Source organism: Electrona antarctica (assembly GCF_951216825.1).
Source record: "Electrona antarctica genome assembly, chromosome: 1".
Classification (NCBI taxonomy): domain Eukaryota; kingdom Metazoa; phylum Chordata; class Actinopteri; order Myctophiformes; family Myctophidae; genus Electrona; species Electrona antarctica.
In genome coordinates, this window is record NC_136806.1 from 37,022,358 (window position 1) to 37,046,046 (window position 23,689).

Below are 23,689 nucleotides of genomic sequence, written 5' to 3' on the forward strand. Positions count from 1 at the left end.
TGTATGTATGTATGTATGTATGTATGTATGTACTAAGGGCGACTGTGGCTCAAGAGGTAGAGCAGGTCATCCAATGATCCATGGGTCGGCGGTTCGAATCCCGGCTCCTCCTGTCTACATGTCGAAGTGTCCTTGGGCAAGACACTGAACCCCAAATTGCTCCCGATGTGCTGGTTGGTACCTTGCATGGCTTCCGCTGCAATCGGTGTATGAATGTGTGTGTGAATGGGTGAATGTAATGCACAATCTATGTAAAGCGCCTTGGATAAAGGCGCTATATAAATGCACCATTTGCCATTTACCATTTTATGTATGTATGTATTGTATGTATGTATGTATGTATGTATGTATGTATGTATGTATGTATGTATGTATGTATTAGAGACCTGCGGATGGTGGGTAACCACGGTTGGCGGATGGTGCGGTTAATCTAAATAGGATGATGCGGTTGGATAACGGGCAGATAATGAATTTGCGGTTGCAGGTGACAAAAAACTCCATCTGCAGGTCTCTAGTATGTATGTATTGTATACGTATGTACGAAGGATGTATGAATGCATGTATATATTTTCTTTCTTTAATTGTTTTCCTCATTGAGAACTTTGAAGATGATGCAAATTAGGCAAACTAGACCTGTACGTGCCCGTCGGCCACCGGCCTACCTAATAATACCCGTTGTCAACTTGTCATAGCACCCAAGCCATTTTAACTATCTGTCTGTGTCCCTTTTGTGCCCATTCTGTATATTAGTTGGGTAAAGTTAGCTTAAGTTGTGGCAAATCTGCAAAAAATGCTTACCACTAGCTTTCTTCACAGATGTGTTCATAAAGGTGTTTACTATCACAGAAAAAAAAAATCCAACCCAACTCCCTTGGAAAACTTTGTGACAGCTGCTGAAAGTTGGGGTACCATTATCAACCAATATAAGGCAAAGAATTCCAAATTTCATTATACTTTAAGTAGCATGTGACATGTCAAACTAGGGGTTTTTCATGATGCTGAATCCATTCCAATTAGTTTTGCACGAAAAACACGGCCATAGCCACTTGCCCAAATGTGCCCAAATGTGCTGACCTGTGCTGAGTGTTTTTGTGCAAAACTAACGCTTGCAATGGATTCAGCATCATGAAAAGCCCCTAGTTTGACATGTCACATGCTACTTAAAGTATAATGAAATTTGGGATTTTTTGCCTTATATTGGTTGATAATGGTACCCCAACTTTCAGCAGCTGTCACAAAGTTTCCCAAGGGAGTTGGGTTGGAACAAATTGTTCTGTGATAGTAGACACCTTCATGAACACATCTGTGAAGAAAGCTAGTGGTAAGCATTTTTCTTCCAGATTTGCCATAGCTTAAGATCATTTTCCCTTATTATATGGAGATCTCTGTATCTGTCTGTCTGCCTGTGCCTGAAGAGTGAAAACTGACTGTGAAAAGTGTACTGGTTAAGTAATCAATTTGCAGGTGTGGGGTTGCCATGGCAATCAATTGGCTGAGGCAGAGGCTGGGAATTGCATAGGTGAGGGGACTTAGGCTGATTAGGCCCACTGGCAGAGCCTGAGCAGGATACCGGGCACTGCACTCCCTGTGGGGGAGTGCGTGCGTGTGCGTGTGTCGAATGTGAAGTCAGTGGGGGAAACGGTTCTCGAGTTACGTGCATTACAACCGTATACGCACACACGCACGCAGAGACGTGGCGCATTTATAGTAGGATGGAACTCACAGACACCATTCTGACTATCAGACCTGAGCAGCGGTTGCCTGACAACCAACTAGCCAATCCTAACATGAGCCTGTCCCTCCAGGCTATGGCATCAATACCCAACCATGTTTTCATGCTTGGTGTGCCCCTGTGATGATAGCGTCCTGGTGCAGTGATGGATGAAATTATCTTTTTTCCCCTTCTATAGGCTAAAGCTTGTGAGCTGTAGTCTGTAGCTTAGTGCCATTACTACCGATTTAAACAAAACTCAACGTTTGTTGCCTTTTGGATAATTTTGTCACAAAACCTTGCATGTAGCCTATTAGCCTGGCCCTTTATTGTATATGGCAGTTACATTTGATTGTCATCTAATGACAATCAAATGGAAACAGTTCTGCCTGTGTGTGCAGGCCTGCTATTGACTCATACGATTATTAATAGATTAGGCTATATCATGATACTAAAGCTTTGTCATTTATTTTTTTCACTGATTGCACAAAACTATAATAAATGGACGTAAATGGACATAATACTCTACTCTTAATACATACTCTTTCAATAAACAAAAGATGAACCCTGCAGTACATTGTTTGCTACATACTCTGGCTTTGTTTGTTTGCACGTCTATCTGCTATATGGGTGACTAAAGAACAAAAACAATGCCAGCACACCACCTGACAATCTTGGAGAGTGATACATCATAAGGTCTGTTTAATCCAAGACAATAGTTCTAACTCCAATTAAGCTATGGCAGAATGTGTTGCAATGCAGACCGCAGTAGCCTGCTCAGTTATGGATGAGCAATCACTCTAGCGAGGCCTGACCCTGTGTGCTAATTAGATATAACATTAAAATAAACAAACCAGAAGTTGTGTGGAAATTAAATGCCTTTCATCTCAGAATCCTATAACAAATTGGGGTAGACTTATAGTCTAAGGGAACACTGTGGTTCTCAAAGTGGGGTCCAGGGAGTCGGACCGTCAGAGTTCCTTGAAGAGGACCCAAATGGACCCTTAGTTACAGCAGGTCTGTAACTCTGAGTGTACAGATGGAACCAAATGGACCTGTAGAGTTATGAAGGTCCCTTGAAATGAAAAAGTTTGAGAACCACTGATTTACATAATGACTGTAAAAATATCATGTCAAGGGACGTCTTCTATCTAAAACACTGGATCTAAATATCTCAATAGAAAAGCAGGAAGACCAATTACAACCACCCCAATTGTATATAAGTTATATTGTATTAACGTATACTCTACCATACAGATTGGACTAAAAAAAACACACAATAGAACTGTAAGTTTCAATCTGACTAAGTGTCACACCTGAATGAATGTGTAAATGATCATGTCTGTGTTGTATGTTGTAGGCTAGCTACTACAATATAGTAGGAAAGGTAACGCACACAATGTTGTGCAGCTGCTTAATTGACCTTTCGGCCTGCTGGCCATCCTCAGAATTAACTAAATTAATCTTGTGTACTGTGTACTGTTTTACTATAATAAGCTGAATGTGTGTACAGTTGTACTATAAAATACTAAATGTGTACTATTGTACAATAATGGAATGTGTACTGCTATAATAAACTGAATGTGTACCGTTGTCCATTGTACAATAATTCTGAAAGGGTACTGTTGTACAATAATAAACAGAATGTGTACTGTTGTACTAACTACAATATACTGAATGTGTACTGTTGTGTACAATGATGAATGGGTGGAAGAAACACAACCCAACTCTCTTCAGAAAGCAGCATTCAAAATCTTATTTTAATTTGTATATTTACTCCATAAACATTATTACAAAACTCAGCAAGGTACCAATATTACATTATCACCATACAGGCTTGATCACAAATATTTAAAACTTTTGCAACAGTTACAACAAAAACGAAATAATACTCAAATAATTTACATGAAAATCTATAAAACAGCAAATTGTTCACAAATTAGATTTTTTTGTCGAAGTTTTCTTTAGTTTTTTTTCTTTGCTTATTTGTGTTTTGCACAGTAACACAGCACTCTCACAACAAGATCATGGTCTTATTACAAAACTCCCAACAAAATGTAAATATTTCTAGTTTTCTGTCGATACTTTCATATTTTGGTTTTTAAAACCAGAAGCTTGTCATTGTAATATCCTTTCCACTGCCTGTAGAGGCGCATAAAAGGTTACTCACACACACAAATACTTCACAGCACTTTCTAAGAAAAATATACACTTAGAAAATATGTTACAAATTGGCACACAAAAAATATACAAGATTTTGTCGCGTCAAGAGTTCATTAAGATTCCTTCTGGTAACAACTCTAGACAGTATATATAAAGCTCGGTATTCTTTTAATGAAAAAGAGCAAAAGTAATTCCAATCAATGTCAAAGAATCATGGAGTGAATACATCAAACATAACATAACAATATAATATACATTCATAAAGAGGGTTAAGGTACCTAATCTATTTTGCATTTATTTTCTGTTTATGTATGGGAAACCAAAAAGAAACCAAAAGTAAAAGAAAAGAAAATGAAACAATTGTCAGCTTTCTTAGGCCAGATTCATACTTTGTTGTGCGACATAGTCACGCGCTGGAAATAGCAGATCTATAAGCTGGCAATGTATCACATCTGCAGCGCGCTGTGAGCTTGTAGGTCGGCTATTTCCGGTGCGCGGCGCTGACGACCGACAGAGTACAGCTTAGGCATTAGCACCATTAACATGAGGCTCGACAGTGGCACGTTCCTTTATATAAAGAAAGCAAAAAAAACAATGTCTAAGAAACTCAACGAGAAGTACATTCAATTTGACAATAGGCAGAACAGAGAAAAGGCAGACTAAATGGCCCGGTTTGGCCCATGTGGAGCTTCCATCAGCAGCTTGTCTTGGTCCTAAACCCTGATACAGTCTGGAAGAAACAAACGCAGGAATCATGGCAAGGAGGAGAGGAGAGGAAAAGAAAAAAGACAGATTGATTACGATTCCTGCCATATTGCAAGCAATCAATTCCTATCACCTGTGCGTGTCAGAATTATCACATTATCCGACGTGGCTCGCTTCCAAATCAACCTTCGATACATTGGCATTTGGCAAATCTCCATGTAGACCTGCAGTTAATTGCTGTTCTGTTCAGAAAGGTATTTGAAATACAGTAGGCCTATGCTCACAACAAAATCCTGAGTGCTAATTTGACAGGGGTGTGATATTTTTTGTTAACCCATGAAGACCTGAGGCCGATTCTACAAATGCCTTCTAAATCAGTAGGCTATTTCTCACACAAAAATGTTCAAAAATAGCAGATGTACAAGCTTGCAGCTTGCAGATACGTATACATTACATAGCTCCATATTCCTATAGGAATCATTACCTAGACTAGAGTGTTTGGTCAGTAACAGGGGTCTTCCCATCATTTTCAGGTCGGGATAACGATTTTGTTCAATCAGGAGAGAGAGCTCATCAGAATACAGGATAAACAAGAGAAATTGGAAGTGATGAATACAAGAAGAAAGAAAAATCAGACCCGTCTGAAGTGAGTGGTACTGTACTGTACTGTACTGTACTGTACTGTACTGTACTGTACTGTACTGTACTGTACTGTACTGTACTGTACTGTACTGTACTGTACTGTACTGTACAAGCTCTCCTCCCTGGCCTGTGTGTGTGTGTGTGTGTGTGTGTTAGGCTGCACAACAGTGAGACTTGGTGGTATGTTAGGCTGCACAACAGTGACACTTGGTGGTGAAAATATGCTATTTCCATGCTTGGACGGACCCAGGGACACAGCCAGGCAGGGACCCAGGGACACAGGCAGGCAGGGACCCAGGGACACAGTCAGGGACACACATAGCTGTCTAAATGAGTGGTTGGCTGGTTGCACCACTCAAAAAAGAGCAAACACATTTAAAATTGGAACACTATAAATTAAAGCTGATCCATTTTAATCTGACCTTTTTCGGCACTTTGGTTGACCCCTGGTCATTGTAAGTGTGCTTTATAAATAAAGTTTGAGTTGAGTTGAGTTGAGTTAAATGGGTTCTCTCTCCTGATTGGATGAAATTGGTTTTGTTTTGTTCACCAAAGAACTGGAGAGACAGGGGTGACCTCTGAACAAATACTTTGATTACTGTCATAATATAGAGCTTTAACTTTTTAACAAAAAAAGGTAAAGAAAACAACTTGTTTTAACCCCAAAAATATCTCTTACAAGACCTTTAACTCTGAGAGTGTACAAATTGGTTACATTTGTACACTATCAAAGTTACAAATGGATACATTAACATTGAGGATTTCACTGTGTCATAAATTTGCTTAGGAAATCGTCATGCCAATAAGAGAACAAGCTTATCCTACAAATGTCTGAAAGTCTTTAAGATTGAGAATTTATTTTGAGTTTTGCATAATGTGTCATCATGGTAGGAAGAAAATCTTGGTAGGAAGAAAATCTTCTTTTTGTACATGGAATCAGGACAGTTTTCAGCTTAAACATGAATGCATAGTATATTTTATGATAGATTTCCTTCCAAATTCATTTCACTGCAACCAGTTAGTCATTAATCTAAAGACTGTAATTAATATAAATTGTCTGGGGAAATAAACGATTATCCATATATCTGCTTGCTTTTCTAGTTTGGACTCTTCCATGTCAACATGTAGAGAAGACTATTAAAAGAACATAAAATAAAATAAAACATGGTACTATAAATGGAGGATAATATCTAAATCCATTTGGAGAAACACTTCGAAAGAGAGAAAAAAACAAAACTTTGATGAACATGATATTTAACCATGTTAAACCTGCTACCACATTCTATTGTTTCATTAGGCCCATAGGCGAACATTTTCAAAGCGACGTGTCACGTTGTGAGCTTGGAGATCTGCTATTTTCAAGATTTCTATAATTGGATTTACTGTAAGTGTTTAAAACAAAAATGTAATGAAACTACATGGGAATGGGTGGTCTTGTGTTCTTGTCTTATGTGTTACCATATCAGCAGTATCTCCAGCCAGACTGTCTCTTCCACAATCTTAATTATCTTAAACGCTACAGAGTCTGTAATTCCACCCCCAAAAGTTTCTCAGAATCCCGAAAATACTGCAGCCTATATTTATTTAATAATATGTTTGAGGGTGCAGGGATAAAGTACCTGTCAACCAATTCAAAAAGTAGGGGTTCGAATCCATCGCAGTGCATCCGGCTTGGCTGAACGTCTAATGCAATTGACCATATTCACATGGTGGCCATTTTGCGATTAAGTCAATGAAATGTCGTTGGGGTGGCAATTCTTCCCAACACACAAATACGTTCGGAGGAGGGAAGCCAGGCGGTGACTTATTTTCAGAGCTTCCAAATTACAGACTGTTAGGCGCAAAAGGAAACACTGTGGGAGCAACACATCTGTCTCAAGAGAATGGGCTCTATTTTCATCCATGCTAAACCCTTTATCCCTAAACTACTTTGCTTTTTTTACTATTTTGAAAAACATTTTTGAATAGTTAAAATAGCCAATCTACAAGCTCACAACGTGTCGATGTAGAATGGCTATTGTAACTATTCAAAAATATTTTTCAAAATAGTAAAAAAGGTTTAGGGATAAGGGGTTTAGCATGGACAAAAATAGAGCCCTATGATTTCAGTTGAAACAGGAGTAGGATTATCACGTGGAGTCGATGCAGATGCATATGCTTTTCTTCATTTTTATAATATCACTAATTCCGTTCTAAGCCAGAAGTGACATTCACATAAAATCTAACCGAGAACACTTCATTGTTATGAGTGCATTCCTATTTCCTCCGCTAGTGATGCGTGCAATCAACATCTCCAAGAGCAATAAATTGCCTTGAATTTCTAATACAAAACACATTTTCAGTGAAAGCACAGCCCAGACGGACGGGACAGATAATTGCCTTGCTTACCCTCAAAACATTGGCACTACACTCTCCTTGGTTCAATGAAAGCTCGTTTGAACATCTCCTTTCTTTCATCCTGTTCCTCTTCAAGGAGTCTTCAGAGCCCCCTTTTAGTTTTTGCTTCTCAGACCCAGGCGATGTTGAGGTAAATTGAATTTGGCAAACAAAGTGGGGGGGAAACAAGGATAATTCAGAGGAGTCTTTGTGTTTTGGTTTAGTGAGTGGCAGTCGTACCACTGTCAGCTGTTGGTGCCTTTCATCAGAGAGAGGAGAGGGAGAGAGAGAGAGAGAGAGAGAGAGAGGTTCCAAATAAAGAATTCCTGGACTGTTACAATAAAGTCTTTGTCAGGAGTCTGCAATCCGAGCAGCCAATATTCCAATGGATAAAAAAAGAGGAACAGCCAATATTCACACATATATAAGAGGTCATTTACACAGCATTGTTACTTTTGGCACATTGATTTTTAAAGATTATAATTATCTTTTTTTTTCTTTTGTTGCAAATATTGCATGTCCCTGTACAACAACATTGACAAAAATACTCTGAGGGTGGAGCTTTTGTGAATTTGCAAGGCGTAAAAATGTGAATTTAGATAACCAGTTCCTCTTAAACTCCAGAAAAAAGAAAAAGAAAAAACTAAACAGAAACATTTCATAAAGGAAAATGGCAACTCATTCCAACATTGAGGAGAGAGAAAAATAAAAAGGGAAAATTAAGACAATGTTTGATATGTCATCAATACAAAATGGTCCCAACTTGTCTTAAAGAAGTCTTGGGCTGAAATAGAGCTCATTATTTGAAGGTTTCCCTCTTGAAATGAGCCAGGCAGTGTATGAAAGACAGCAACAACAGGACATCCATATTCTGCATACAAAAACAGATGAGGAGGAGGGGTGCGTAGATGTCCCCTCCTCAAGGAGGAGGGGTGCGTAGATGTCACTCAATGCATTTTTGTGTATATAGCTACATCTTTAGGGAAAGGGGAGAATAAATACAGAATTCGGGGGCGGCTAGTTTCACTAAGAAAAAATACAAAAGCAAAGTTTCTCAAAAAGGCGACATAACTGTTTTCAAGGCATTTTTTTCTCTTTTCTTTTCAGACAAAAAATAAAACTGAAAACGACTATAAGAAGAAAGAACAAAGCAGAAACAACAAAAGCAAGAAAAAAATGCAGCCATGGTCGTTTCGAATCTCAATCAAGCTTTGACACAATCACTCAATAGGTAGTTTGCAAAGTACAAGAAGTTTTCTTTTCATGCAGATATTAATTTCCTCTTCGGGGGTTAAAAGGAAGTGGGTGGGACGGAGCGGGCGGATCGGGCGGGCGTGGAGTGGGGGTATTTGGGGGGGAACATAGTAGTCATGCAGCTCTGGCATAGCGTCAGTGTAGGTATGCTCGGGGAGGGGGGGGGGGGGGGGGGGTGAGGTGAGGAGCAGGGTGCATCAGTAGCCGATAACAAAATATTACCTCAGTTTCTCAAAAGAGGCCATCAGTGCTATGTCCTTATTAGGGTCTCTCTCAGCTCGCTTCCCTTTCAGTGTCTCAATCCGGGGGAACTTTGCACTGGTCTTGTGGCGGTACAGCTTTTTGTGTGCAGGCCCGGGGTTAATGAAGCTTGGTTTATCAAACATGTTACAGCCCAAAGCTAGCTGAGGGAACAAGGGATGAGAGGTGTTGAATTTGGCCTGGTTTTTGCCTCCCTTACCCCCGGTCTTTCTGTCCCTCCCAGACCCCGCTAGAGCGCCTCCTTTTTTCTTCAGATCGGCCTCTGTGCCCGCCAAGATTTTGAGGGTCTTTAGGTTGAGGCTGTTGGCCTCGGGGGGCATGCAGGCCTCGGACATAGGGTCCCACAGAGGCTCTATTGAGGCCATCATGAACCTTTGGACCTCGGCCATGCCGGAGACGATGTTGGACAGAATGTTGGAGGGTTCTTCAAACTCTCTCTGGTCATCTCCGACCAGACTGTTACTCTCCGACCAGGCCGTACCAGACCAGTCCCCAGTGCAGCTGCTGTCAGTCAGACCTGCCCCGCAACCACCCACCTGGTTCTTCGCTGCCTTCCCCTCCAACATGGCCTTTATCTTTTTGGTGGAACGAGAGTTCTGTTTGGGAGTCTTGACCTTGTCTGTCTTGCCTGCCCTGGGGGCTCGGGGTTTCTTTGGGCCCTGCCCTGCAGCCATCTGCTTGTAACTCCCTTTCCTCTTTGATTTTGTGCTTTTCGCTCCATTGGTCGATTCATCAAAGTCTGTGTCGCCCAGCTCTTTTTTAACCGGGTCTAAGCCGACCTCGCTGTTGAAATTGTGCAGCGGAAACTGCCCTTCTTCCACCGTATACACACCCACAGTGTGTTCATGTTGCTGCATGACATCACAGTTCCACTTCACCTCCCTACTGGCTTCCAGGGTGATGTCGCTCAGCTCCTGGTAGTCGCCGGCTTTCCCCACCATCTTCATCTCGCGGCCGACCACCTGAGGGGACAGGTTGGGGGTCTCGGGAGGCGAAAGCTCAGACAAGGACGAGTGCCTGAACTTATCAGGGGTGAAGTTGGAGATATCCAACAGGTCTGAGGACTCTCGAAGAGGGGTGAGGGCATCCACACTCTGCTGAATCAACACTTTGGGACTACAGTGAGCTAAGAAGCTGTCTCTGCCTTCCTCTTCGACCTCATGCTCACACGACTTAAGGCTGAGGGAGCTGTAGTTGCTGGATGCGGCTGACAGAGAGCCCACTGAGTCGTAGCTGATGAGCCTGCCATTGTCTGTGCACAGGGAACCTCTCTGGTACTGCACCTGGCCATCCACACAGGCAGACTGACACACCTGCAGCTCTGCGCTGGGCTGCAGGCCCGTCTCAGCCAGGTAGTTCTTCTCGTAAAGAAGCCTGTCAGCCTCCGAGCTCAGCTGGTTGTAGCCGGACACCGGCAGGCTGTCATTTATGGACAAAGCAGCAGGGAAATTGTTGGGTAAGATGGGGGTCTCGGGGGTCTCAGGCCCAAAGCTCTGGCCGTGGCTGGGGCAGAGCTGCGGGTGCCACATGGGCGGGAAGCTGGGGCAGTTCTGAGGAGACTGCTGCAGCTCAGACTCTGAGGGAGGGGAGAGAACGCAGCTCTGTGCAAGCTGCAGCGAGGAGAACTGCTTCTCATCGAGAGACAGGCCCAGGGGATACTGCTGCCTGGAGGACTGCTGGGGGAAAAAGGGGATAGCTGCTCCACCGGAGGAGTCTGTGGCATCCAACAGGGTCTGCAGGTATCCCCCGGGGATGACAGGAACCCCGGCGTCCACCTCCCCAGTGGAGGAAGCTTTGTCGGGGGAGCAGGTAGAGGGAGCAAAGGGGAACTTCTCCTCAGACACGTGTGCTGCAGGGGCATTGTCAGAGAACTGAGGGCTGACTGCAGTTGAGCCGACGCCTGCCTCTCCTAAGCTAGCAGTGGGGCCATCAATATGTGCTGCAGAGGCACAGACATCTATTTCATTTGTCAAACTCGTCTCCTCCCTCTCCTCTGTCTCTTTTATTGTCTTGCTCTTCAGCTGTGCTTCACTCTTGAATTTCCTTATCCTGATCATTTTATTTCCTCCCATTCTCCTCCCTTCTCTCTCCATCCTCTCCTGGGAGCGGCTCTTGGCTCTAGCTCTGTGCATGATGGAGTTTGAGTCTAATGACACTGGGAGACCGGTGGCTGCTATTGTTTCTGCTCCTGCGATGGAGGGGGTGGCCTCCACTTTAGTGACAACTCCCTGGCCCCGATCAGAAAGAGCGGAGCCCAGCGCCATGGCCGACTGCGCCACAGCATGAATTCTCTGAACCTTAAGTCTGTTTGCGATCTTGTATTTCCTTTTGGGATGGCTTGAGTTAAACGGACGATGGTGCCGTCCGTTTAGATGAATGCCGCGCTGCCGTTTGTCTCTGGCAGCCAGCTTAAGCTGCTCCTCTCTCTCTCTTTGCCTTTCATGCCAGAAATCCTTCAGAGGAGCCAGTGTCTCATATTTGTTCACTACATCTGCGTTTAAGCTCACAGACACTTCGGCAGAGTCCAGCCTCCCCAGTTTTACGGACATGTGTCTTTCTCCTTTGAAGCGATTGATGATGATGTACTTAATGACCACAGGCGGCTCCTTGCGGCAGGATTTCCGTCGTTTCTTGGGGCACCAGTCAACGTCCTCCTCCTCTTTCTGGCCAGTGGGGGCTTTCTCTTTTTTCTCTGCATTCTTCTCGCTCTCGATGGAGTCAACATCATATAGGTAGTCATCGCTGTATCGGACTTTCCTCTTGGAACGCAAGCCATAGTTAAGAGGGTTGGACGGGCTGAGGAACCTCCTGGAGTGACCCTTCCTCTGCTTGCCCTCCTGCAGCGTGTCTGAGGAGGAGCCGGTGCAGGAGCTGTCGTCGCTGTACTCACCCGACTCCTCTGTGGAGTTGAAGTCCATCAGATAGTTGATCTTGGCCGTGGACATGGGGGAGGAGCCTTGAGAGCCGTCCATGGGGCTTCCGCCACTGCAGTCTCCTGCCTTCACCTCCTGCTCTGCCTCCAGGTTGAGCTCATCCATCTTGGACTGGACGTCCTCAGCGCCCCTCCGCAGCACTGCGCCCCCCTCCTCTTTCTTGGCACAGTTGGCCAGGACGCTGGGGAAGAAGTTGAACTGGGTTTCTTCCTGGAGAACGTTGGTCTTCTCCCTCATGTTGTCCTGGAACGACTCATAGCGGATCTTCAGCGAGCAGACGTCGCTGCTCAGAGTGGAATCGTCGTCCTCGTCGTCAAATAGGTTGTCAACGTCCTCTTCCGAGAAGAGGTTGACCGACAGATCGTTCTTGGAACACAGGTCTAGTAGCTCCATCTTGCTCTCGCTGATGAAGGACTCAAAGTAGCCCCAGTCCTGGCCAGCGTTCGCCAGCAGAACCTCTTCCCCGCTCACCTTGTCCAGCAGCAGCCCCTCATACAAGTTCTTAGCTGTGGCGTCGTCCTCCGGGTCATCGCAGTCCTCCTCCGACTTGTCCTCATCGCCTCTTTTCCCGTCTCCAGTGGCTTTGGGCAGGGGGAAGCTGAGCAGCTGATCAGAGATCAGCTGGTCTCCGAAGTGACTCACCGCCTCCCCGGCGTGGCTCAGACACTGGATGCTGATGTTGCTGATGTCGGAGAAGTCCTCTCGGCCCACGTCCCCTATCCTCACGCTCAGCCCCGAGTCGGGGTTGGCGTTGGGGTCGTGGGCCGGGTCATGGATGGAGCTGGGGTCTGCAGCGTCGCGGGTCTCGATGAAGCAGCCGAGGCAGGTGCGACTCGGCTGAAGGAGACACTCTTCCGTCAGGACGGACACGGTCCCCGGTTCCATGATGGTGGATGGCAGAGGGAGGCCGATGGCCAGCGGGAGAGAGTTCTTGGACTCGTCGTCGTCTCCGGACGGGTCCCAGGAGCTGACGGCTGAGGTGGGCGGAGGAGTGTTGTGAAGTTCGGGGCCTATGGATGGAGTCTCATGGGTGGGAGGGCAGGGGGCCACGGCCAGGCCCAGTGTGGGGTCAGTGCTGAGGGGCAGGGGGAGGGTGGGTGCTGTAGGTAACGTCTCTGCAGTGGGAGGAGGTGAGGTTTGGGGAAGAGCGGCATCAATGAGTCCATGCAGCCTCAGATCCACAGTCTGATCACATAGTCCTGGAAGGTTGAAAAGAGAAAAAAAGAGGGTGTCAGTTCTGTAATTCAACCTGGTGTCGCTGTTTTCCATTTGTACAATGAGTTAAACAAATATACTCAGGATTTTACAGTGTATTTTGGAGTCCCAGAGATGAAAAAAACGGAAAAATCACATCACATCAAATAGGGGTCCATTCCCTAATGCATATCAAACTGGGCGTCCTTGAAATTAAAAGTGATGTGTGTGTGTGTGTGTGTGTGTGTGTGTGTGTGTGTGTGTGTGTGTGTGTGTGTGTGTGTGTGTGTGTGTGTGTGTGTGTGTGTGTGTGTGTGTGTGTGTGTGTGTGTGTGTGCGTGCGTGCGTGCGTGCGTGCGTGCGTGCGTGCGTGCGTGCGTGCGTGTGTGTGTGAGTGTGTGTGTGTGTGTGTGTGTGTGTGTGTGTGTGTGTGTGTCTGGCTACGTCATTAGCTACATTGTACAAAAATACCTGTGTACGTGTGAACAAAGCCTAAGTACGTGGTTAAACTGAAGTGACATTGATATATATTCCAAATATTATCAAAGTATTCTACGGCACCCACTTTGAGAACCATGTGTTGAATATGATATATTCTAGGCCTAAAGCAGTATGTGGTTCTCAACATTCTATGAATCTGGGCCCACTTGAAAATGTTGAAAAAGTTCACAGCCCACGTAGTGTTCACAGCCCCATGACGGGTGGGCCATGTGCATTTTCAGATCATACTTTAATGATCAATCAGTGGATTGTGTTCCGGCTTGGAGGGGCCCAATTACAATTTCCTCACGGCCCACAAAAGTGAGCCCCGGCCCACAGCTTGAGATTCTCTTTTCTAGTGGAACATGGGGCTCTAAAGCCCGTTGACATATAATTTAAACTAAGCTTGCTAAATGACTTTTAATTTAGCATTACTTGGAACTTTCAACAGCACCCAGACAAAGTCAAAATATTACCAATCAAAAACCACAGTACTGATTGTGTTACAACTTTAGTGCTGTTAGTACAGAGGTGTACTACTTCACATACATCATAAATATGAATAAATATGAGTAATTATGGATGAGGCAGTAACTGAGTTTCTTCCTGAAACTGAGCTGTATGGCAACAAATCCAATTAACTACGTTAACACAGAACACACAGCACAGTTCACAGTTCACGTATTCTTGTAGTGGAAAAGAGACATATGTCTGAGCATTATCATTGTGAACCAACATTACACCTGGTGAGTTCACCTAGTAGAGGAAAAACTGCCAAAAGACACACACTCATCGCAGGGCTGATTAAAAAAAGTTGAAAAGAATAAAAAGATTAAATAAGTGCATATGGGAGCGTTATACTGCATGGTGTGCAGAGTTCACCTGGTAGCACATTTTCAAACAGAGAGGGTGACAGCGCCCCATTAATTCACCTGGTTTCATCAACTTAATACCACGGGTATAAGTATTGTTCTTTTGGGGTTCTGTACAGTATGTACAGTATTCAAAAATTATATTTCTTTGATGCTGCTATATAAATATTTTAAGTTTTTCAGAAAACCTAGGTCAGGATTTAGAGGGCGTTTTTACAATGGGCCTTAGTCCAAAATGGGTTAACCTATAAGCAAAATCTTTCAACATTTTTGAGCGGTGCCTCCGCTCCATTACGCAGCTATGTGTGTACAGTATGTATGTATGTCCCTGTGTCTGTCCCTGTGTATGTCCGACCCTGTGTATGTCCGAACACGGAAAGCTGCAACACGGTAACTCTGTCATTTCTCGACCGTCTCGGACACGGGAAGGCTCGCCGGAACCGGGCCGGCCCCCTGGGAGCGTTCCTGGGCGTCTGGATGTTCCGGGACCCCCCGGGGGCCCCCACATGGTACAGTTGCACCGCTCACTTCACACAGGTGTGATTTTTCAAAGAATTTCAAAACTTTTCTGAAACAATTTGAAAGCCTAAAATAACCAACAACAGCAAATCTAGAAGCTCACAAAAAGATCATAAAATAGCTCATAGGCTGTATTTCATAATTTGCCATATAGATGGAAGCATATAGGGCTTAAAGGAGAATTCAGGAGTAGCCGTTTTCTTACAGAATTCTGATGTTATTATAACACAAGGCTGTTAGATACAGTACAGCCATCATTAATCCAACATATACAACATTTGTGTGTGAACACCTATCCATCGCAGCTCATAAGTACCTGTGCAACACAAAATTACCAACATTGGTGTGAAACAAAGGTGCTAATATAATCACTAAATTGAAAGTGGGCTGTTTTCGTAGTTTTTTGCTGGTTTTCTCCAGATTGTTTTTTGACAATGCCTTAATCAATGGAAGGGATCCACCTGACGAGCAACAATCACAAACCCCACAGCAGCTCGCCTGCAGTGGCGGCAGATCGCTTTGTTTGCTTTGCATAATTAGATGACAGCAGCAGAGGCAGGTACGCACACATGGGACGCGACAGGCCCATATGTTGGAGAGTGTAATACCAATATCATCTACATCTGCCTCTCTACACATACGCATCCAAGCTACTCCCCTGCTCCGCTCGTACACTGAAAACTCCAAGCCAGGAGAATGCCTGTGAATGAAGATGAGCAATAATACCGCAACAATTAGTGCATTCACGGAGGTTAAACTATCGCCCGTCCCCCATTTTAGAACGCAACGCGCCTCGTCACTCTCGCGGGGTAGCGGCAATCGCTCGAGGGGGGAGCGGCACTCCCGCTTAACCAAACACCGTTCAACATGGCGCGTGTGCCCGCGTGCAGTGAGTAAATCTTTGAATATGGATATGATTTTGAGAGTGTTGTGAGTTAATGAGGTAATGAAATTTCCGAGAGCAGCTCCCCGAGGATCTGCGGCCTGCAGATGCATCGGCGGAGGCAGCCAGAACGCCTACTAACGGCGCACAGCGATGCTACTGTCACACTTAATGAACGGAACCTCTAGAGAAATAAATGAAAGCACCGCCTCTCACCTCCTCCTCCTCCTCTTCCTCCAACCAAACTGGAGGAGCATCTTAGCAAGGCGTGTAGGCCGTTTAGTTAGCGACTAAGCAGGTCATGCGCTACGGCCGTGGAACTGTGAGCGCGACAGTGACTCAAGGTCTCTCTCTTCTAGATGTTCACAAGGACAAAGCTTCTCCTTCAAGCCATTAAAAAGGCAGATTCCATCCAGCATCTCTGAATGACATCAAAGAAGAGCACATAAGGAACTTACAACAGAAGTTGCTATTTTCATCAGGACAGACAGACAATCAGGGGTGTAGCACCACATTCTGGGCCCTCGGAAAAGCAATCACTGTGGGCCCCCACACACATTGTTTTTGTGTTTTTGATGTGTAATCCAGGCTTTTGAGCCCCCCCCACACCCTGGGGCCCTAGTAAGTGTGTCCCCCTTTTTGCCCCGGTCCGAAAAAACTGCCTGTCAAAATGTGTGTCACTCGATGTGTTAGTAGAAAGCAGGCAGCGAGCGACGGCCACAACCACGTTGTGTTCTGGAAGCAAAACGTGAACCTGGGTCTTCTTCTTGTACATGGGTGACTGATCTATTTGGCAGCCCGTTACTGCCACCTAGCGACATTATAGCGGTTTCATAAAGTGTGCGTTCTCGTGTAAAGGGTCAATAAAAAATGAGAACGCAACGGGACTTTACCGTTTTATCTGGAGATGGTCGCCGTCTAAACGAGGCATAGGACTCAACCTGAGGCCGAGCACAACATGAGCACTAGGCCTGTACGTGCACTCTAAGCATTTCATGTTTCATCTGCAGCTTGGAACACTGTTCATTTTGTTGACTAAAACTATTACGAAAAATGTTGGTCGACTACCTTTTTTTCAATGACTAAAAACGAAATCAAATCTAAGCTATAGTGACTAAGACTAAATATATTGACAATTTCGTCAACAAATGAAAACTATAGGCTAAAATGTTAGAGAGGAGTGGAGAACAGATCCAGTGGAACTAAAAGAAAAGTGCGCTCAGGTGTTGAGTGAAAATTGTTGTGAAAATAACAGATCTAGACCAAACAAACTATGACCAAACTAAATCAAATTTGCTGTCAAAATCAATGACACACGGTTCTGAAGCTTAATGCCATAGAATGTAACTTTGCCCTGTGTTTACATAACAAAACAATAATCCCATTGTTTACTAATCATTTCCCAGCAGTCACGACTCGCCACTGGTGGAGTAGTATGGTGGTGTTTACCTGCAGAAAAAACATTGCTCTCTCGCCGAATTTGGGTGTTGTCGCCTGTTTGTTTTGGGCAATCAAAACAAAGTATAGGGATGTCCGATATCGACTTTTTTCTGATACAGATATCAACCAATATCGACTGATTTGGTCATACGCGTGATGTCATCTGTATCAACGTACTTTGTATAATTCCTCCCCTCTTCAGTTCCAAATTTGCATTTCTACTTTGTTTACAATGTCCGCGATTGTTGATTTTCCAAGCTGGCATGGAATGGAAACAAGCCTCGGTTTATCTAGCATCAGTATTATAATGACCCAAAGATAAAATAATTTGCATATCAGCTCCCATTGCCCCCACCACCTCAGGACATTGTGGTACTGCAGCTAAAACTGCTTCAGAAGCCAGAAATAAATGCCATGGACTGGTTATATCAGAGTGGTGATTTAGGCTCAAACCATTAGGAGACATAAACAATATGATATTAAATATTAAAAACAGTTTTAAAATCTATGTTGTTTTCAATTATTGTGATGCCCTGCTGGATGCATTCATAAATGTAAGGTTTTACCAAATAAAAATAAACATTATCATAAATCCGGGAGAAATTTAAATAAATAAAAAACGAAGAATGAAAACCGATAATGATATTTATAATTTCATATTTATGATACATATTTATGTTATTCATGCAAATATCGGGGAATCAAAAACAGAGGCACGGATCCACCCCCCTTCCCCCTACAGTAAATCCAACCCTAGATGTATAACAATACAAAAACAAATGTTGAATCTTTGTAATCTGCTGGTCTCTAGATCAACAGAAGAACTATGAATTCTTCCATCAGCTTTATGCAGTAGCAGCGCTGAAGCATGGATACATTTATGGTACAAGAAAGAAAGAGTACAAGTTCCCCTCCTCCACGGTGCTTGCATGCAACCTAAGCTGTCACCCAGTATTGCCAAAAGATTGCTCAAAATTGCTGTGAAACATTAAACTCATATTGAGAAATGTGCTTCCCGAGGGCTTATAATGGATTAGCAATCTACCCTATCCAATCTGTGTGCACACACGGTGTGTGTGTGTGTGTGTGTGTGTGTGTGTGTGTGTGTGTGTGTGTGTGTGTGCGTGCGTGCATGCGTGCGTGCGTGCGTGTTTGTGCGTGCGTGCGTGTTTGTGCGTGTTTGTGCGTACTTGAATACTACAATTGTGAGGACCAAATGTCACCACAGGTGGGCTAGAGCATTTTTTATAGAGATGTCCTGGTACTCACAAGAGAAAATATTAAGGGGTTTAAAAATGTATAGTGTTAGGCTTACAATTAGAGGTTGGGGTTAAAGTTATGACTCATTCAGTAGTTGTACGTGGGTGTTCACATTGTGAGCTTGTAAATCGGCTATTTTCAGTGCGTCACTCCTATAGGTTTAGGGTTAAAATGGCCCAAAAATGTCACCCTCAAATGTTGATGTCCTCCCAAGTATAGTAATAAAAATATGTTTGCGCGCACTCGTGCACGTATGTGGGTGCATGCATACTGTGCGTGCCTGTGTACATGTCTGTGCCAGCGTGCGTGCGTGTGTGATAGAGTGTGTAGTATTGGCTTGGGGGTATAGTGTTATCGAGAGGCCATCTGTCTCCAGTTGGACCATTAGCCGTTCAGCTGTTCGCTATGTGGCACAGATCAGTCAGTCAGACAGGTGTACACGCGCACGCACGCACGCACGCACGCACGCACGCACGCACGCACGCACGCAATCTGTGACAGTAAAGGTAGAAGCCGAGTTTGACATGGAAGGTCAGGAGAGGGGAAGTGATCTCATCTTCACTGATACGCTGGGAACGCTACGGCCGCATGTGACCTGGTGTCACCTGCTAGTGACACAAACACGCAGCGTCTCAGAGACACTAGGGCTGCTTTCCTCCAGCATCCCAACCCATTCAATGTGTTTAATTGTCACCAGAGAAGTACCAGTAGCAGGAGATCACCCATCGCCTGGCTATGCGCGACCAGGGGCGTCATTAGAAAGAAAATATGTTGCAAAAATAAGTTGCCCCATTGCCCACCGCGTTGTGGGCTTGTTTACCATATTTATAGGGTTAATCTGCTAAAGTAATCTGCAGAGTTGGGGAAAATATACATAAAAGAACTGGATTTGAATTTTAAATGTGAACACTAGGGGGTTGCAGACCTCAGATGATGTCCCTGTTCTTTAGACCTCAGATGATGTCCCTGTTCTTTAGACCTCAGAAGATGTCCCTGTTTTTGTTTTGTTTTGCTTTTATAATAAAATAAAGCATAAGGGAGAGATGAATGATGTGTACAGACATGTTAAATTACAATACAATATAATACTCATATGAAGACATAAGAGAGTATTTGAAGATGAGAGCAGTAATTAAAATAAAAACAACAAAACCAAAAAAGAGACATGAGTGAGACATCCTTGCCGCTACAAAATCTGGTCGCAAAGGTATAATATATTCCAGTTAGACCAAAACTTTATAAATTTCTCCTTCTGCAGTCTGAGAGAGAAAGTAATCTGTTCCATATTATCAATATAATTTACTATATCTATCATTATTTTATGGTGGGGGCCTCAGGAAGCAACTGTTGACATCCCTGTTCTGTATGCGATACTACCTTCTATTGATGGACTGTATGACGTCTCACAGTCACACAGGGTGTGATGTCAAAGCACCATCGTTCTAGCATACTAAAGCACTGCTTGTCCATGCCTGGTCTGGGGACCAACTGAGGTCCAAATCTGACCTTTATGGGTCTGTAACTCTGAGAGTCAAATTAACACTGAGGATCTTGGAGATAGAAAAATCACACCTGTGTGAAGTACGTAACATGTTGATTTGCTAAGACACACGTAAATTCTCCATTCATTGTCAATGCCATTAATGTTTGTGTTAGGACAAAATAGCCGATTTGCTCGTCTACATATGACTTAAATGTTCCTTTCATTGTCAACGGCATTTAATGTTTGTTTCCACAAAACGCAGATTTGTTCAGACACGTGAACACTCTTTTCATTGTCAATGGTAAATGTGACAAGAGTTCAGGACAAAAAAGCTGTATATAGGAGGGGCTAGCGTCCCTCAAAAAGAAAAAAAGTCATGAAATGGGGGTCCATGGCCAAACTGGGAGTCCTTGAAATGAAAAAGATCGAGAATCACTGCCCTAAATGTTGTGAGCAGGGATGCTGGTTGTGTGAGGCGGGGCTTGTTGGCACCGATGTGTACCAGCTGAACATATGGAGGGACCCTGGCTGCTGGCAGGTGGCGGTTATGCCCCTGAACCCTGGCACTGCCAAAAGCAGCCATGCTAGACGGAGGCTACTCCATCCTACCACACACACACACACACGCACACGCACACGCGCGCACACACACACACACACACACACACACACACACACACACACACACACACACACACACACACACACACACACACACACACACACACACACACACACACACACACACACACACACACACACACACACACACACGACACACCCACCCACACCAGACCAGTTAACATTCTGAGATACCACCTACTAATGAAGTCCACACAAATGTTGTTGTCCTCACTACTACAGACTACGTTCACAACAAGCACGATAACTGCAACAATAATATCATGGTACTTCCCACACGGCCACACCCACACTGTCTGATATGACACGATCGTCGACATGATCATCCCATGTATCGCTACTTCAACCTCATGCAATCTGGACAAAGATGCAGATCCTTGAAGTGGAAAAAGGTTCATTTTAGCACAAGTTTTGTCCCCTCGGCATTAAACAAACTGCCCCGCCGATAGGAGGGCTTTCTGTGTACAGTGGGGGCCTCATGTACAGTATTGTCTTGGTGATGTGTTGTTCTGTGTACAGTGGGGGCCTCATGTATTGTCTTGGTGATGTGTTGTTCTGTGTACAGTGGGGGCCTCATGTACAGTATTGTCTTGGTGATGTGTTGTTCTGTGTACAGTGGGGGCCTCATGTATTGTCTTGGTGATGTGTTGTTCTGTGTACAGTGGGGGCCTCATGTATTGTCTTGGTGATGTGTTGTTCTGTGTACAGTGGGGGCCTCATGTATTGTCTTGGTGATGTGTTGTTCTGTGTACAGTGGGGGCCTCATGTATTGTCTTGGTGATGTGTTGTTCTGTGTACAGTGGGGGCCTCATGTATTGTCTTGGTGATGTGTTGTTCTGTGTACAGTGGGGGCCTCATGTACAGTATTGTCTTGGTGATGTGTTGTTCTGTGTACAGTGGGGGCCTCATGTATTGTCTTGGTGATGTGTTGCTCTGTGCCATATGGTTTTCTTGGTGTTCCTTGAACAGACTTGTGAAGACAAATATCCCTTCGGGGACAATAAAGATTATTATTATAAATATGTCGTTTTAAAAAAAAGGTGGATGGCAGAGTCCACACCACAACTGTAACGATTTGTTTGTGTATTATGACCGCGCCCCTACGCCCAGAATGGGGTCTCATTTGTTAAAGCTCAAACAAACTATCTTTGACCAGGGTGAGAAGTCTGGCAGGGTTCTAGCCTGGCGCATTAAACAAATGCAAACTGAAAGAGCAATCAACATGTTAAAAAATGATGTTGGGGAGACGATAGAAGACCCTATCCAAATTTGCGAGGCATTTAGAGATTATTATGGTAAATTATATAGCTCCGAGACAAATCAAGAAGATGTAGTTGAGAGTTCCTTTCTGGATGGAATTAATATTCCTAAAATTCGAGAGGAAGACAGTAAAAAGCTGGGGGCAGATGTGAGTATTGGTGAGATTTTGGAGGCAATGAGTAATATGAAGTCTGGAAAAGCTGCAGGGCCTGATGGTCTGCCGATAGACATTTATAAAAGATTTGCGGGCAGATTGGTGAGACCCCTCTTGGACATGTATACTGAATCTTTTGAAGAGGGAGTATTGCCTCCCACTTTGAGAGGAGCCCTCATTATACTTTTGCCAAAACCTGGTAAATCAAATGATAGATGCGAAAATATGCGTCCAATCAGCCTCTTAAATTCTGATCTTAAGATACTTTGCAAAATACTTGCAAAGAGACTAGAACTTATTCTACCTGAAATTATAGATGAGGACCAGAATGGGTTCATGGTGGCCCGCCAGGGTTTTCACAATGTAAGGAGAGTATTGGATTTATTGCATGTCCAGGAGGGGGCGCCAGATACAGCCTTTTTATCTCTCGATGGGGAAAAAGCTTTCGACCGCGTAGAGTGGCCGTTTCTATTCGAACTTCTTGGTCGATTTGGCTTGGGGGAGAACTTTTGTAAATGGGTAAGACTGTTGTATAACGATCCATATGCAGAAATACTAACCAACAATAATATATCTAGACCGATTAGGATCCATAGAGGCTGTAGACAGGGATGCCCTTTATCACCACTCTTATTTTTGATCGCAATTGAACCATTTGCAATTGCTGTAAGGGAACATACACTAATTACAGGTATTAATATAGAAAATCTAGAGCACCGCATATCTTTATATGCTGATGATGTAATATTATTCCTGAAAAATTTGGAGATATCTGTCCCAGCTATTATGGATCTAATAACATCGTATGGTCGCATATCTGGCTACAAAGTAAACAACTCTAAGTCATCCATTATGCTTCTGAACTCGGAAGAAAGATCAAACCCTCCCGGTCATGTTCGTCACTTCAGACCAGTAAATGCCTTTACTTATTTGGGAATCCAAATCGTGCCAAGGTTGGAAGAGGTTGTGAATGCCAATTATAACCCAATTTTAGCCACAATCGAAAATTCAATTAATAGATGGTCAAGTCTTTCAATATCTTTGATCGGCAGAATTAATATACTCAAAATGAATGTACTTCCCAAGCTATTGTATTTATTTCAGAACGTACCCTTGTCACCTCCACCAAACTTCTTTTCTAGAACCAGGAAATTGTTTACCAACTTTATTTGGAACAATAGACGTCCTAGACTTAGATTGTCCTTACTTTATCTACCCTATGATAGGGGAGGATTACAGTGTCCTAACTTGCTGTGGTATTTTTGGGCAGCTCAATTGAGAACACTAATGTTCTACTTTACAACGGATGCGGCGCCGGCATGGAAAGATGTGGAAACAAGCTCCTTGAAGTTACCACTCCCCCTTTATATTTACTCAGATACTTATAAAAACCTAAAAAGAATTACAAGCAATCCTATAGTTAAAACAATGATTAAAGTCTGGCATGAGGTTAATAT

General features: G+C 43.9%; 1 protein-coding gene across 1 annotated transcript; it reads right to left on the bottom strand.

Moving 5' to 3' along the window:
* Positions 1-9,069: 9,069 nt before the first annotated feature.
* Positions 9,070-13,239, bottom strand: nexmifb (neurite extension and migration factor b; the record flags this gene model as incomplete). The annotated part of the gene is made up of 1 exon (XM_079500419.1): positions 9,070-13,239. The coding sequence occupies exon 1, from the start codon at positions 12,928-12,930 to the stop codon at positions 9,070-9,072; it is 3,861 nt and encodes a 1,286-aa protein (XP_079356545.1). The 5' UTR covers positions 12,931-13,239.
* Positions 13,240-23,689: the final 10,450 nt, after the last annotated feature.